Source organism: Oryzias melastigma, linkage group LG17, assembly GCF_002922805.2.
Source record: "Oryzias melastigma strain HK-1 linkage group LG17, ASM292280v2, whole genome shotgun sequence".
Taxonomy (NCBI): domain Eukaryota; kingdom Metazoa; phylum Chordata; class Actinopteri; order Beloniformes; family Adrianichthyidae; genus Oryzias; species Oryzias melastigma.
In genome coordinates this window covers 25,741,720-25,756,977 of record NC_050528.1, presented here as the reverse complement: position 1 = coordinate 25,756,977, position 15,258 = coordinate 25,741,720, and the positions used below count along the sequence as shown (strand labels likewise).

At 39.2% G+C, this 15,258-nt stretch overlaps 2 protein-coding genes across 4 annotated transcripts in view; both read left to right on the top strand.

Annotated features, from left to right (window-relative positions):
* The first annotated feature begins 2,386 nt into the window (after window positions 1-2,386).
* erich2 (glutamate-rich 2) lies at window positions 2,387-8,585 on the top strand. Of its 2 annotated transcripts, none has more exons than XM_024273704.1 (6): window positions 2,387-2,554; window positions 7,594-7,706; window positions 7,803-7,870; window positions 7,956-8,013; window positions 8,098-8,169; window positions 8,239-8,585. In XM_024273704.1, exons 2-6 carry the CDS (start codon window positions 7,613-7,615, stop codon window positions 8,391-8,393), a joined length of 447 nt encoding a protein of 148 aa, XP_024129472.1. In that variant the 5' UTR covers window positions 2,387-2,554; window positions 7,594-7,612; the 3' UTR covers window positions 8,394-8,585. The 2 variants fall into 2 exon arrangements, with proteins under 2 accessions (XP_024129472.1, XP_024129471.1); XM_024273703.2 differs by having other exon boundaries at window positions 2,392-2,554; window positions 7,612-7,706.
* Window positions 8,586-9,088: 503 nt separating this feature from the next.
* LOC112147367 (glutamate decarboxylase 1) overlaps window positions 9,089-15,258 on the top strand; it is a 15,879-nt gene continuing 9,709 nt past the window's right edge. The window contains exons 1-6 of one of the 2 annotated variants that reach the window (XM_024273701.2): window positions 9,090-9,629; window positions 10,323-10,439; window positions 11,877-11,933; window positions 13,032-13,167; window positions 13,395-13,639; window positions 14,402-14,492. In XM_024273701.2, the coding sequence (XP_024129469.1) occupies window positions 10,364-10,439; window positions 11,877-11,933; window positions 13,032-13,167; window positions 13,395-13,639; window positions 14,402-14,492 (605 nt within the window). In that variant the 5' untranslated portion in view covers window positions 9,090-9,629; window positions 10,323-10,363. Of the gene's footprint in view, window positions 9,630-10,322; window positions 10,440-11,876; window positions 11,934-13,031; window positions 13,168-13,394; window positions 13,640-14,401; window positions 14,493-15,258 lie in introns of both variants that reach the window. The other variant, XM_024273702.2, reaches the window with a different exon arrangement.

Here is a 15,258-nt window from a genome sequence, read left to right as displayed (position 1 = left end):
TAAGTTTGAACTGTTTCAAAAGATAACGTGGATGAGTCTGTTAATCTGATAGACATTGGAACAATGTGATTTTTCTAAATGCTTCTTGGAATGCAGTGCTCGTCTTATAATTAGCATGTTTAAATAGTAAAGCTGTAATATGTAAGACAAATATTCAAAAAACGCTCCTGGTTTAGGTTTGGACTTTAATCGTGATGCTACACACTTTTGGAAAAATATCAAATTTATTGTTCATTCAAAGATGTGTGTCAGGGACCCCAACCGACAACAAGAGTAGGAAGAGGGGGACCTGGAGGAAAGCCAGAACAAGAGCAAAACCAGAACATAGTTCAGGTCCTTGGAGCCAAAGACAGGTTTATCATAGCCCTCTCCAGGAAGAGGAAACATGAATTGACGATGGGTAGGAACTATCATCAGAGACATGAAACGTGAAGAAGAGTGACCTGTAACCTTCCTGAGGGAAGGGACACATTAGGAGGAGTGAGCCTCCTTGGGGGTAGGTGGAGCTCTGTAATTCCCCTCAAGAACAGGGACATAGCATACTATGGGCTATAGTCAAAGAATCCCCTGCTTGGTCCAGGTTGAAGAAGCCATTCTGTCAGGAACAGGGGGTGTAGGGCCCAAAAAGAAAGAGACTATGTTCCTGAAGGCAGCATAACCTTTAATAAACAAACTTAAGACAAAACCATGAACCAAAGAAGAAACTAAAAGGGCAAAGAAGAGGATGACTCAAAACCATACTTTGAGGATGAAGGAGCGACCTGAAGAGGGCCATGGATATTTATCGTATGAGACCAGTTGAGAGAGGGGGAAAGACATGTACCAGTACATCCAAAAATGTTGAACTTCAGAGGGCATCCCCTTGGTCATCTGTTCTCTTCATAATCAGTTTGAGCAAAACGGCTTTTTTGTTTTTTTGCAGATGCTGTTGTCGGTTTCATTGAACCAGAACCTTCCGTGTCTACACCTATGGTAAAGCTTGAAAGGACAAGATTCAAGACACAAGTGGCTGGAGTGAGCTTTTGTGCAGTTTGGAATAGGGAGACCTTGGTCACACTGGAGCTTGAATGAAGCATCCAATCCTAAGAGAAGAGTCGGATGCCGATATCTCCTGAACATTTCCCGGATCGGGGAGTTGTTCCAGGCATGTCCACCACTGAGGTAGACGTAGGACTCTCCAATGACTTCTACTGCCTCATTTAGCTGCTCTGGATAGGCAGAAAAAGACAAATGGATGCAAGGGTGCTTTATTCAAGGAACAAATAATTAAATTAGGAAACTAAAAAAAATAATCATTGAATTCTTTCATTTTTTCTTGCTTGTAGTCTAACTTCTAGTAGCTAAAAAACATTTTCCCCACTCAGTCAGCACAAAATCATGATCCTTGAAAACACACGAGTGCTTCAGTGAGAAGTCAAAGTGCGTAAGAGTCCTGAGGGAGTGACCAGTCCGTGCTACTTCATTGCACTGCCTAATTGATGCAGAGGTGTGTGAGAGAAAGGAAAAAGGAAAGAGTGAAAGATGAACTTGGAAAATAAACACTGCTGTCAATCATGGGCTAATTTAATCGGACTGCTTTCAGAGTCCTTGGCCTGTCAAATCTGACAGCTTATATCTTCCCAAGATCACAACAGTCATGAAATAATACAGTCAAGTGCTGAGCAGACCTAAACCTATTAAATACAATCACACACACACACACACACACACACACACACACATCAGAGCAGCTCTTTCAATGTATGCACAGCTAATGTAGCAGTTACAGCTACTTATTGGATGAAAAATGGCTGATGTAAAGAGAGCGAATAGAGAAAACCCTTCTCGATTCTTCACATTCAAACTTAAATCTCACTACAACTACATTTTTATCCATTGTAAAATCATTTCCAGGGGTGTTTTGATTGTGATTATGCAGTTTTTAGCCTAGATCAAAAAGCCTGTGTTGTTTACTAAGACATAGTGAAAAAGTTAATCAAAAATTCATCTCTTAGTTGTGTTCGGGACTGTTGGTGCGTAAGCTAACAAAAACAAAACAAACAAACAAAAAGAACACACAAAAAAAAAAACACAATTTTCATCAGAGTGGGTCTTTAATACAATAAAACCCCTTGCTTTTTTTGTTACACCTTTTTTTTTTATTAACCTAACAATATTAGCATGTTTTTATCACTCCACAAATATGTGAAAATTCTGTAAATTTAGTTCAAATGTGCTTTAAAGTTTGTATTTTTGTTTGAAAATGCACTCTCTTAGCAATATTATAAATAAGATACTATAATGTATAACTTTTTTCCGCACAAAAATTCCAACTAAACATTTCACTGCAGCACGTGGTCGATTCATTCGTTAAGTTTTCAAATGGCCGACACTCCTGAAAGCACCTTGAGAGCCCACGTTGCTATGACAACAACACGAATTTGCGCTGCGTAGCAGGTGTTACGTTTACTTGACGTAGGACGATCTTTTTACTGAAAATCAACATAAGAGACATTTTAAGGACATATTTTCTGCCATTCTTCAAGAAAAGACCTTCAGTTTCTGTAGTGAGCAGGTGAGATAGAATACAACCCAACACATGTGGTGCTTTTAGCTCCTCTAGCTAACACACAAAACAAAAACAGTTCAATTGACAACTTTTTTTTTTGTCTTTAAGAGTGTTTTAGTTACTGTATTCATATTTATTCATTTATTTGTAGCTTCTCTGTCAAAAATGGTTTAAATTAAACACCTTTTTAAATGGAAAATTGCCCCCAAATGCCTTTAAAAAATACAAAACACAAAATAAATAGACTCTAAATAAAATTGTTATTAAAGGTTTTTTCAAAGTAGATTAAGAACATTTGCAGATGTGATGCAAAATATAGGAAAACCTATAGTTATATAGCCTTTTATAATTATTCCCCTGTATTTTTTGCTTAATTTATGTCACCACAAAATCCTTAGTAATGTAATTCTTTGGTGAATAACAGTAAGATATAATAATACTTTTAATTGATTAATATTTTCCCACTGAGATGAGATCTCTTTTTATTTAAGGGGAAGTCTGCCGAAACGCATCTACACAAGAAAATATATACAGTTAAAACAATAAAGTAAAAAAATATATATATATAATTTTACAATTTGTTTAGAAATTCAATAATTCTTTCTATTGCCTTATGTTCTTACAACTGAACTATACCATTAAGCTGCTTTTTTCAAGTGTCGTCTTTGTTTTTGTCACGAGTACTTTTATTTAAAGTAGGAAACATTAAAACTCACTACTTTAAATTTTAAATTTGTACAATTTGTGGAAAAAGTACAAAGTAATAGAACTTTTTAAAAAGTCTAAAAATGTCCATAAACCTTTAAAACGTATTTTGATTTCTTGCAGCAAACCTTGTTCAGTCATATCTCCACAGGGAATGTAATATGTTGTCTAAATATTGATAGAATTGGAAAAAGAGAGCCAAATATTTGAACTACTAGGGACCATCAAAAAATAAAATAAAAAAATTAATTGATTGACAAATAGACCTTAATTTAAACATTGGTGTAACTAAATTAAGAATAAATAAAGCCTTACATTAGCAAAATAGCAATGAAATATATTTTGTGTTTGCATTTCACTAGCTATGTTACATTCTTTTAACAATGTCAAGTTTTATTAAAGTCAACTTGACTGATTTAGGTCAAGACTAGTCCATGACTTCATTCCAGGCATGCTGTACATTCCAAAAAGAGGTTTGCTGTGAGAAATCTAGTTTAATAGTAGTTTAAAGACGGAGTGGAAAAGACTGACGCATTTATTGATAAATGATTAGAAAATGTTGAATTTAAAAAATGTATATTTTTACACAAAGTAAAATAGAAGAGATTATAGTTAAAAAAATAACAACATAGAAAAAAGCTGTCATCAAAAAATTAATTGCAAAATTGTGTAATAATAAGCAATTGCAGTGTGATGCATGTTTGCACAATAAGAGCAACAATACGTGACTGAGATCCACAAATCCAAAAGCTGTCTGCAGTGTCATCTGTTTTTTTTTTTTTTTGGCAGAAGTAATTTCCACTTTTATGGCAGCAGAACTAATGCAAACACTATTACATTGAGGAGCTACAAATAATATTTTCATGACACGGTTTGCAGGGTCCACTGTGCATTTTTCAGCAATCCAAAATCCTTCTCTGCTCACATTCCAAGGACAGTGCTGCATGAGAATAGAATAGTAATATTTGAAAGCTTCCTGACCCGTGTGCTCTGCACTGGAAGTGCCTCACATTTTAATACAACAAACACAATCTTGTTATGCGGCATAGATGTTTGCTGGAGAAACAGCTTGATTAACTCATCTATACAAGACAAAAACATTATATAATTTGCATATTATTATTGCAAATGTGATTTCAATCTTTTTTTTCTCAAAAATAACCCTGATGTTAATCAAGTACATTTACGATTACGCGGGTGAATGCCTTCAGAAACCCCAAAGTTTGGTAAAATCGGGTGAATCTTCACCTTTTTTCCTCTTTCACATGTTCGTGAAGGTTTGCAGCGAGATTTAGAGTCAGCAAGTAGCAACAAGTAGCTCAGTTTGTGACAGTACAGGATCGAATGTTTCGTCTCAGATTGTTTCACAGCAGTTCTGCTCTCAGAGGCCAGATAAAACACAATCCATTTAAATGTTCTGCTAGTTGTTCGAGCGCCTGGAGGAGAACTGGGAGAGAGGTACAAGAAATGATTAAATATAGGCAATAAAATGTTCTTTCAGAGTGTTTCGCTGTGGTAGGAGTCTAGAAAAGTACAACATATACTCCCAGGCACTCTGATAACTTTCCTAATCTAACTTGGAGAAAAATGTCAGAAAAACAAAAAAAAAAAAATCATCTGACTTCTTAGAAAAGCAGCCCAGTGATGCTTTGTGCTGTAACTCTAAAGAAAGGGACAGCTGCCTTGACCAAAGCTCTTGTTACAGCCTTTCATATCTGCTTTTTTTGTTCTTTTCCATGTACCTTTGCTTTAGTGGGTGTGGCCACAACCTGCAGAGGTATTTGTACAGGTGTGTTATGAGTACAGGTGTCCGTGCTAGAAGGCATACAGGTTTTGACCACAGGCTAAGCTGATGAGACTAAACTGAACAGATCCAATAAAAAAATCAAAGTGGTTTGGTTTCTGTCTTTAGGGAATCACAGCACCTTTAGTGACACTGTTAGGGGCAGAAACAGGCAAAAGAGGTGAAATATTACTTATTTTTCCACATAAGTATCAAATATGATTAAAATTGAACAAAGCTAGACTTTAAAAGAAGGAACAATTAAGATTAAACAGGGGAGTGCAGCTTCACAATCTCAAAATTTACAAAATAAGCAGGAGAAACAACTTAATGCTCAATATAATTCAAATATACATACATGCAAACAAAAAAATGCGTCTTAGAAGTACAACTAAATCTACCAGTTACAAAATCCTGACACACATCTTTGAGTTTTAAAGAACAAATGAAAGCAAAATCTATGCAAAAAGATAAATGTATTTTCTAAAATGCTGCATCCCTTAAAATCCTAACAAACTGGAAAGGTGAAAAACGATTGTGTTTTCCTTTGTCTTAACAGCATCAGCATCTATCTACAAACAGTGGGAGTTTTTAGAGATATAACTCATAATTCTACTGGTTTTAATTGTTTGTTTCTTTGTTTTTATTTCTAAAAAAGCACCAAATCTGCCTAACGTTTACTCAAGAGGCAGCCATATTGACCTGCTGGTAAAAGGAACAGGATGTTCCTGACTTTTAGCAAGTTGTCACATGTTAACTATCATGTCTTCTTGGGTGTTGTAACTTTCCACTCGTTTGTGTTTCTAGAACACATCGAAACCCCTTTTTTCCACCAAAAGTGGTAAAATCGTTGGAATTCCTGATTTGCAGATACTGTGTTTAGGGCCCGACAAGTCCGGCAGCAGGAAACACCTCAAAACACACACAAAATGAGACTATGTACACAATGTGTGTTCATGAGCTAATGTCTAGCTAAGTTCTCACTCTGGGTAAATGAAAAGTCAGGTGTGAGTGTGTGTCCCTGCGACAGACTGGTGACATGTTCAGGGCGTACCCCGCCTCTGCTCAATAGTAGCTGGAGTGGCTACTGGAACCCCATGACCCCAAAAGAGATTCAGCAGGCTCCACAGATGGATGGATGGATCCACAAAATGACCAAACTTAAGGAAAACTGCTTAAAGTTGTTCTTCTGCAGCTTAAAATAAATGTCAGTAGAGATCAAGAAATGTTGAAAGGCTGCAGTATTTGCTTTATAAATATCATGTTTTCACACTACAGGGTGCACTACCATTATAAGGCGCACTGTCATTGACAGGTACATTTTTGAACTTATTATATATATAAGGTGCATCAAAAGAGATAAAAGAGTCAGAGATAAGCAGTCAGTCTGTCAGACTTTATTAACTGTATTCACTTCAATTCTAGAACTTGTTTGTAGCGCGCCACACGTTAGCCGCGTTAGAAGTGTTAGCATATTTGCAATACCTGTAACTCCCAACCTTATTTGCTGCACGTAAAAAACAGACTCATACCGCTAAAACAAACATTAGTGACTATACGCTACCTCACAACCTTTTTAGTTTTTTTTTTTTTACTTTTAACTAACAAGTTTAAAAAACCCAGTCTTATACCAAAACACAGTAGCTGGGTTAGAAGCGTTAGCCATGTCAGAACTGTTAGCCATCTTAGAAATTTTAGCCGTGTTAGAAGCGTTAGCCGTGTGAGAAGCTTTAGCCGTGTTAGAGGAGTTTGCTGTGTTAGAAGCGTTAGCCTTTTTAGAAGCATTAGCCGTGTAAGAAGTGTTAGCCATTTTAGAAGCGTTAGCCATGTTAGAAGTGTTAGCTGTGTTAGAACTGTTAGCCGTGTTAGAAATTTTAGCTGTGTTAGAAACTTTAACCGTGTTAGAAGCGTTAGGCATGTTAGAACCATTAGCCATGTTAGAAACTTTAACCGTGTTAGAAGCGTTAGCTGTGTTAGAACCATTAGCCATGTTAGAAATTTTAGCCGTGTTTGAAGTGTTTGCCATCTTAGAAGTGTTAGCTGTGTTAGAAGTTTGAAACCCAGTCCAACACTGCTACATGCTAGCTGTGTTCACGCATTTACAATAACACCCTTGTTTGTAACACAAAAAACCCAGACTGAAATACCTAAGGCAAACATTACTTTACAATTATACTAACTCCAAACTTTGTTAATGAAACGTATGAAAAAAAAACAGTCTGACACCGCTACGTGTTAGCTACATTACAGTATATAAGATAATGCCCGATGTTGTTTACAACATGTGAGAAAAAAAAGATTTACATTTTGACAGAGCGCTGTATACCTTTCAAAATCTGTTCAACATCAGAAAGCACATCCGGAATCTCATCTTTAAACGGCTTAAAAACTGTTGTTTTTTTTTTTTGAAAAATCAAGGCTTTTAAGTGCGCCTTAGAGGGCAAATTTTATAAGGGATGTCTTTTTGGTGGCCAATAATCCCTCTGTTGCCATAATTTGATAAATCTTGCATTTGTTGATGAGTTCATCATCATGTCATAAAATTCCCATCCTTTAGAACATTTTGTGATTTCAGGATGGATGGAGACGCCCAGACCTCTGCTTCTGTTGATGAGGACCTTGTAAAGCAGCCGTTGATGGAGCCTCGGTCGGCAGACTCGGCAGCTGCAGGTTGGTCCATGTGGTTGGGATACAGTCCAAGAGAGAAATATGATGATGATGATGATGATGATGATCTTGTGGTTGATCCTCTCTCCAAACATGAAGCCAATGGGAAGACAGAGCAGCCTGATGAGGAGGATGAAGACAAGGCTCCGTTGGGGCTCCTGATGGGGGTAAAGGGTTTTTGTTTGTGCATTTTGGCTTTTGTAAACATGAGTCAGGCCTTTTCAAATAATCATAAAAATTGTGGTGTTTCAGTTCATCAGAGCGCTGAAAAACAAAGACTTCCAGCTGGCCTTCCGACTCTGTCAGATGAGTACGGATCCTTCATCGATCAGCTGAGTTTGTCAGGTTGGTAACCTCCACAGTTTGCTCATCGCGCTTGTATTCTTCTCTCCAGCTCTCATCTATGAGCCGACCAACCCCGAGGCCTCTGAGATCCTCCCACTGCTCCAGCAGAAGCTACTAGAAGGTAAACACCGTTTTCTGTGGAACACCTCTGTTCCTCGGCTGTACTGGGAATGTATCCTTCTCTCCTCAGAGCAAGGCACAGAAGAGAGCAGTGAGGAAGAAGACGACTCTGAAAGGGACGAGAGGTCATCTTGTACGCCCACTTCGTCTTGCTCCTCTTCATCGTCAGATACTGATGAAGAAAGAAGAGATCCGGATGATGATGAACAAGAAAAACATGCATGAACAGGCTGTAGATGTTCAGGGATTATGGTTTGTTTTGATTGCAATAATCCCATTGTACACAGCAGCTTAACATGTAAATATTTATTTGAAGTCCTCCAGAATTTTAACAAAAATCTTGTTTTTCCAGCAAAAAGACTGCTAAAGTCTAAAACCTAACAGTAATAAATAAAAGTATCTGTTAAGGAACAGAAATGTTAGCTTTTTTGAAGTCAAATAAAAATATTAAAAGTTCAGTAACATCTTTATTCTTCACTTTTATTTTATCTGATGCTCAGGTTGCTGGAGCCTATACTTTATGTTAGGTGTTCTCTGGGGCAAACAACTGTGTTCCGCTCTGGAAAGTGCAGAAGTATCAACCAAAAATGCACGTTTTGCTCTGTGAAATGAATACCTGGGGCACGAGGAGTACGTGCAGCCTTGGACCTCAGAGGCCAGACGGGATTCAAACCAGAAGCATCTTTAGTAGTACCCATGAAACTGAAGGACCAATAAAGCATAACATTTTTTTAGTACGGTCTCATAAAGAAATTGATCAATTAAAGTGTATTAAAGTATTTAATATTTGGATTGAAAAAAAACTAAAGTAAAAAGACAAGAATGCTTCAAAAAGGAACATTTTCCTTTCCCATCATGCCTCTCTGTCTTTGATAGTGATATTATAAATCAGGATACAGATAAGACTTAATGATACATTTTCTTTTTTTTTAGGGGGGTTATTTTGAATCTATTTACTCACTTGGGCTCAAGGTCTCTTTCAAGTCAACTACAATTTCCAAACAGGTTTTACGAGGTCGTTTTCTGCGTGGCCAAAGCCTGCACATATTTCACATCCACTCTCCTTGTCACGCCCACACCTGCGTGAGCACGAACCCACGCTTTCAGACATTTTTTTCTTTCTTACTTCCCTAAATTGAATTGTGCCTGTCACTTGATTTTGAGGGAAGAAAGCATCATGACTCGTCAGAGAGAGGCGAGGCTGTGACTCACGCGCGCAAAGAGACCAATAAACGGCGGAGCCGCAGATATATAAATAACGAATACAATGTTTTTCTTGAAGGTGGAGGGAGAGTAAGACTCACTTGCGCGCTGTGTCGGATGGAATTTTAGGAGTTTTCCCGCGCGCTCTGTTGATATTTCAACCACCGGGACTGGACTGTTTCTTGACGTGCCTTTGGGTGGTAACAGTGACTTTGACACAGTTTCTGTGGAGCAGACAACCTGTGCGCCGGTGAACCGGTAAGACGCGTCCTCTTTTCATCTCTGCTCTCCAGATTCATCCTATTTTACGCGTATTTGGAGAATTGTGAGGAATATTTTTGACAAAAAAATCTAATATTTTTTATCTTAATATTACAATAACCCACCTTTTTTTTATTTTTTGTACAAAAAAGGGGTGCACTAAAACCTATAAATGTTTATGGTGTTTTATGTTTGTGCGTAAATTTTTAATTTTTTGCAATTAAGTCTAAATTCTGTCTTATAAGATTTGCAGATTTGTGCATCTTTTTTTAAAATCATGTTTTGTTTTAGTTGCTATATCAACTGTTGCGATAATAAAGATTTTATCTAAGAATATGATCGTTTATAGTGCATTAAATCTTGTGTGTGCACGTGGGAAACTTTTAAAATGTATAATTTCTTAATATCTTAAATAACACTTAAACATTTGTTATAAGGGAACTAGGATAAATTCATTTGCAATGGCCATAAATGTATTTTATTGTCTGAAATGACAGGATTTTCAAGCGCATCTTTCGCGCAAAATTGCGCGCTCTCCTTTGCAGACCACCCGTGCGTTTTACGCGACATGCAAAATATTGCCTTTGTCTTTCTTCTTATTATTTTTTTAAATCCACATGTTATATTCTCAGTCTGATTTGTGAGTGCTGACCCGGAGCGTCTCGTAAAGCTGAACCGTTTTGTCTGCAGCTGAATTATTTCCCGTTCGGGCATCAGATAACGCAGGAGTGATGGCCACGTCTGAACCGAGAGCCACCGACGGAGAGCAGGACCCTAATTCAGCCAATTTAAGACCTCCATCAGCAAGTAGGTCTTTATTCTCTTGTTGGTTTTGCGCATGTTTGAGGGCTTTTTTTTAGATTTAAAAAAAGAAGGGGAAAAGGCAGTTTGGTGCCTTGCTCAAGGACTATACAGACTCCAGAGCCCACTCTGCTCGCTTTTAACCTCTGTCTTTACCTCCCTCCCTTACTCTCCCCTCCTCCGGCTGATAGAAACGGTCTCGCTCGGACCATTTGCTTTGAGGGCTCCGTCATTAATCATTGCGGTTAAAAACAGAGCCATCACAGCTGCCTGTCGCTGTCTGGCGGATCAGCGGCGCGTGCCAGGCAGCAGAAATACTGCACCTTTCAAAGCTTTGGTATTTATAATGATCCAAAGCAGGCTGCTGACACTGCGCTTTGATATCAGCTATTTTTTTTTTCTTGGCGGAGGGGAAAATATACAATTAAATGTTTCTTCCTGTCCTCTCTCTCATCTGCGTAAAAGCTGCAGGGAGAGGTCTGCTCATGTTTACCTCTGCGGGGAGATTAAACCTTATCTCGGCTTCCAGAATTTCTACTCTTTCAGAACCAGAAGAATAGAAACGAAGCAACCCAGGGGTTAATAAATCATTTTACACCTTTGTTGCACCCAGAAAATTGACTCCACTTGAATTGGGTATGGGTCCTCAAATTTTTAATGTGTATATTTTTATTGTTATTTTCATTATAATTTATTTAAGAGTCAAACTTTAGTAAATGCAAAGTAAAAATGAAAGAACTGTTTGTGCTGTCTGCTTCACTGCTGCCTTCATCCCTGTTACGCATCATCTCACGCTTTGTCTGTGCGTGCGCATCTGCGTGCTTCTTGGCCTCCCAGCTATATCCCATCATACTTTACTATACTAAAACAATTATTTTATTTACTTTATTTTTTTTTAAATCTTTTTCCACGTGTAGACTGTGCTGCCCCGGCGCCCTCTGCTTTTTGTGCTCCCATCCTTCAGCTGCACCTCCGCGCGCGCTCCTGCGCGGACGCACATCACCGCGTGTGCATGCATATATACGTTTTCTGCTTCCAGACCGTAGACATTTGCAGCTCCCTGCAGTCACATAGTCTACCGTGTTTCACTCAATTAATCCCGGCCCTCCTCCGTGAGCTCATTTCACGGGTGTTAACTCCAGTCTGCCCCTTGGCTGGGCGTGGATTTGGCGCGCGGGCCACTGACAGTCCTCATTGAAATCAATTCGGAAATGTAAGGTAGTTCTCTAAAAATAAATTGAATATGGCTTAGGTACATTTTTGTGACACCTTTTGTTAATTGGATGAAAAAAATAAAATAAAAAAGTAGAATCTTAGAGAGTCGCCAGCATGTACGGCCACGCGCTTCACGCCTTCACTGTCCATTGTGCTTCATCATCCGCGTCTCTCTTCTTCTTCTTCGCGGCCTGCTGCACAGAAACTGAAATGCTCAATCTGTTTTAGCCAACGAATATGCGTGGATGCACGGATGCACACGGAAACTGGGGATGAAGATTTGCGGTAAGAATTTGTTTTGGGCACATTCACATTTTCCGGTCATGCCATTTGGAAAGAGAACGAATTTCCCCCTATTTTATTCATTCAAATCCTCAATTCCATTATGATTTCTTTTTTTAAAATTTCATTTTTATGACCCACAAACCATTTTGTATTTTTTGACCCATTTTGTGACCATCATATTTAGGCCATGACGCATCCTCTGGAGCATCCTCCACCGTCACTGCGCGTTTGCATCTCCTCAAAGGTCAGCGGACATTAGCCCGTAGGTGCGATGATGGGAGCCCCAGATCAGACCCCCAGCCCCCTTCCCCAGCTCCAAATGTCTTTTTCATTTCAGCAAAGAGGGAGAAAAAATATCTCGACAAGCTTGAAGAAAAAAAAATCAAATTCCCTCTAATTTTTAAGGTTTTTATTCTTTAAGGGCCATAAAATGTCTATAATGAATAGATGCTGTAACAAAAGGAAAGTATTGATGAGGTATAAACCAGGTAAAGGCCAACTAAAGTCTATAATCAAATTGATGGTGAACTATAAATAGCCTATTGGCATTTTAACGCACTGTTATGGAGGTTTATGGAGCCTCAGATATTGATTATGACTCTTTAATTTGTGGCTAATGAGATAAATCTCGACTTCGACATGATATTTAATAGCTAGGCCTTTTACGGATAACATACAGACCCTGAAATGAATCTGATGAGAAGGGGCCTTCATGCAAAGATTCTTCGATAAGTCATAAGCGCATTTGGCCCCAGGCCTGCCTGCATCCTCCACTGACCCCCCTGTTAGAGCGCGCTGTGTGATCTGTCCTGGTCTGCGAGGCGATCAGTGTGCGTGGGTGTTTCCTGACAGGGGCTGTGATGTCACATGGGTGAGCACCCTCGCACATCCGCATGGACGCGCACCATTTAAATTACGCAGCATCTCGTTTGAAACCGACTTTTGGAGGGGTTTTTGTCATTCATCATCACTCTTCTCTCGGGTTTCCGCTGCGTTTTTACGCATTTGGCACCGTTGGAACTCGCTCGCATTTTTCCTCTGAGAGTGGCATGGATGTGTTTGGCGATAACTCTTTCTCCTCGCCGTGCAACACCTTAGGGTTCCTGCAGAAGAACAACAGTCTGGAGGAGAAAGGCAGGCTGGCGGGCCAGAAGAACCTGCTCTCCTGCGACAATAGCGACAGGGACTCCCGGTTCCGCCGAACTGAGACCGACTTCTCCAATCTTTACGCCAGAGAAAAAAAAAAAAAGATATTTATATATTTCTCAAAATTATCAATTATATTAACTTTAATCATAATATCTTATTTTTTGGTGATTATTTAGTTACATAAAATTATGCTTTCACAGTTTATTTTTAAGGAAATTACATTTTGAAACTCAAAAATGTATAAAAATGGGCAATTTATCCACTTGATTAGCAACAATCTGTATGAAATAACCGATACATCTCATTTGCTTCAGATCTTTTGCCAGCCAAAAATGGCGAAGAGCCCACCATGCAGTTCCTGCTGGAGGTGGTTGACATCCTCACCAACTATGTGAAGAAAACCTTCGACCGCTCCACCAAGGTGCTGGACTTCCACCACCCTCACCAGCTCCTGGAGGGCATGGAGGGCTTCAACCTGGAGCTGTCCGACCAGCCAGAATCCCTGGAGCAGATCCTGGTGGACTGCAGGGACACGCTCAAATATGGAGTCCGGACAGGTGGGTCAAGCTAATATAAATGTGATCTATTAGTTATGAATGCGTTTTCCTTCCTGAAAACAATGAAAAACGATAATAAAACAAATCTTTTCCTCGTTGCTTTAATGCAGCCCATTACAATGCTTGCCTTATTATCCCCTCCCTATAATTCAAGTGACCTACACTTTCCTCTCCCCCACAACTTATTAAAGCAAGTGTCGCCTGAGGGGATCCTAAAATAGACGGATTCAAGCTGTTAACAACGACAAACCTCAAACTGTCCCCTGGGTTTATCACGCAGATGCCCAAACAGCTTCACCTCACTGCCTCATACCCCCCTGTTGTTATTTTATTGTTTTTATACAATATGACTGACTTTTATTTTGTAATATCACTGAAGGAGCTGTCCGTGGTCCTGAAAAATACTTTTTTTTTCTGTTTTTGTAGAAAATGTATGACTACTTTCATTGTTGCAAGCCTCTTTTTTATTACAAACGACATTAATTATCTATCGAGTACCTGCAGGCTTACTGCATATGCAAGCACCTTTAACTCTAAGTGGATGTCACATAGTTGCCACCAGTGTAATTATGGTATACTGAACCTGCTATGTCAGATCCTGAAGGTATCACGCTTGACCAGGAAGGCAAGCTGAACCAAAGAAGAGTTTATTCTATCCATTTAAATCACAATTAGGACATCAGAGTTAATCTCCTGGCTACAGTCAATGCTAATGAATTTAAAATGCTTCTATAAAATTGTCTATGTTGTGTTTTTTCTTAGGTCACCCACGCTTCTTCAACCAGCTATCCTCTGGTTTGGACATCATCGGTCTGGCTGGAGAGTGGCTCACCTCCACTGCCAACACCAACATGTGAGTCAGATGTTTACTTATCTGAACGTTATTATCTGTGGGTTCTTGATGGGACGACTGGGGTCTCCTGTTTGTCGGCCACTGGAAAACGCCCGCGGCCTCGATCATATTTTGGCACAGCGGAAGTCTTGTTCGGTTCCCCACAGGTCACAGCAGCTACCAAGGCCGGTTATATAAAATGTTTTTTCCCCCTTTATGAACTGAATATTGACACATTCTGAGGCCGTGACACTGCCGTACTGTACATGGGAGGCAGCCGAGCCCCAGGGGTTGTTAGATTGCATATTGATCTCAGGTCAGACTAACATGGTGGCCCGGTCTGATGGAGGGCATGGACTACGTCTGCTTCAGCGTAGATACATACGCTCACAAAGACAGGAACATGCTGTAAATAAGAGGTTAAGAGGATCAGCAGCTCCACAAAATTAAAACACATGAACACACAGAAATACTTGCTGGTTAAATCCATGCTATGACTTAACTCTTGGTGGGCTGTTGATAATCTTAATGTGGGGTTAGAGATTCCTTAATTGTTACCAAGTCCCTTATACATTAATTTTATACATTCATTATATACATTAATTTTCCAATCTGATTTTTCCCTTTTGGAGTCATAGGGTTGCTGGTGCCTATCTGTGCTATTGTTGGGGGAAGGTGAGGTACAGTCTTCACAGATTAATTAAAAAAATGTGTCCTCAGCTAGTAACCTTTCTTTTCTGGCATAGAGCAACCATTTTTCCAAGTTTCCTTTTTATCTCAGTAAACA

What these genes read in the sequence shown, in the direction of transcription:
- erich2 (XM_024273704.1), top strand. Translation starts at nt 7,613, where the DNA reads ATGGATGGAGACGCCCAGACCTCTGCTTCTGTTGATGAGGACCTTGTA. An exon ending in GGCAGACTCGGCAGCTGCAG is followed by an intron (nt 7,707 to 7,802) that starts GTTGGTCCATGT and finishes CCAAACATGAAG; the next exon opens with CCAATGGGAAGACAGAGCAG. An exon ending in CTTCCGACTCTGTCAGATGA is followed by an intron (nt 8,014 to 8,097) that starts GTACGGATCCTT and finishes TCTTCTCTCCAG; the next exon opens with CTCTCATCTATGAGCCGACC.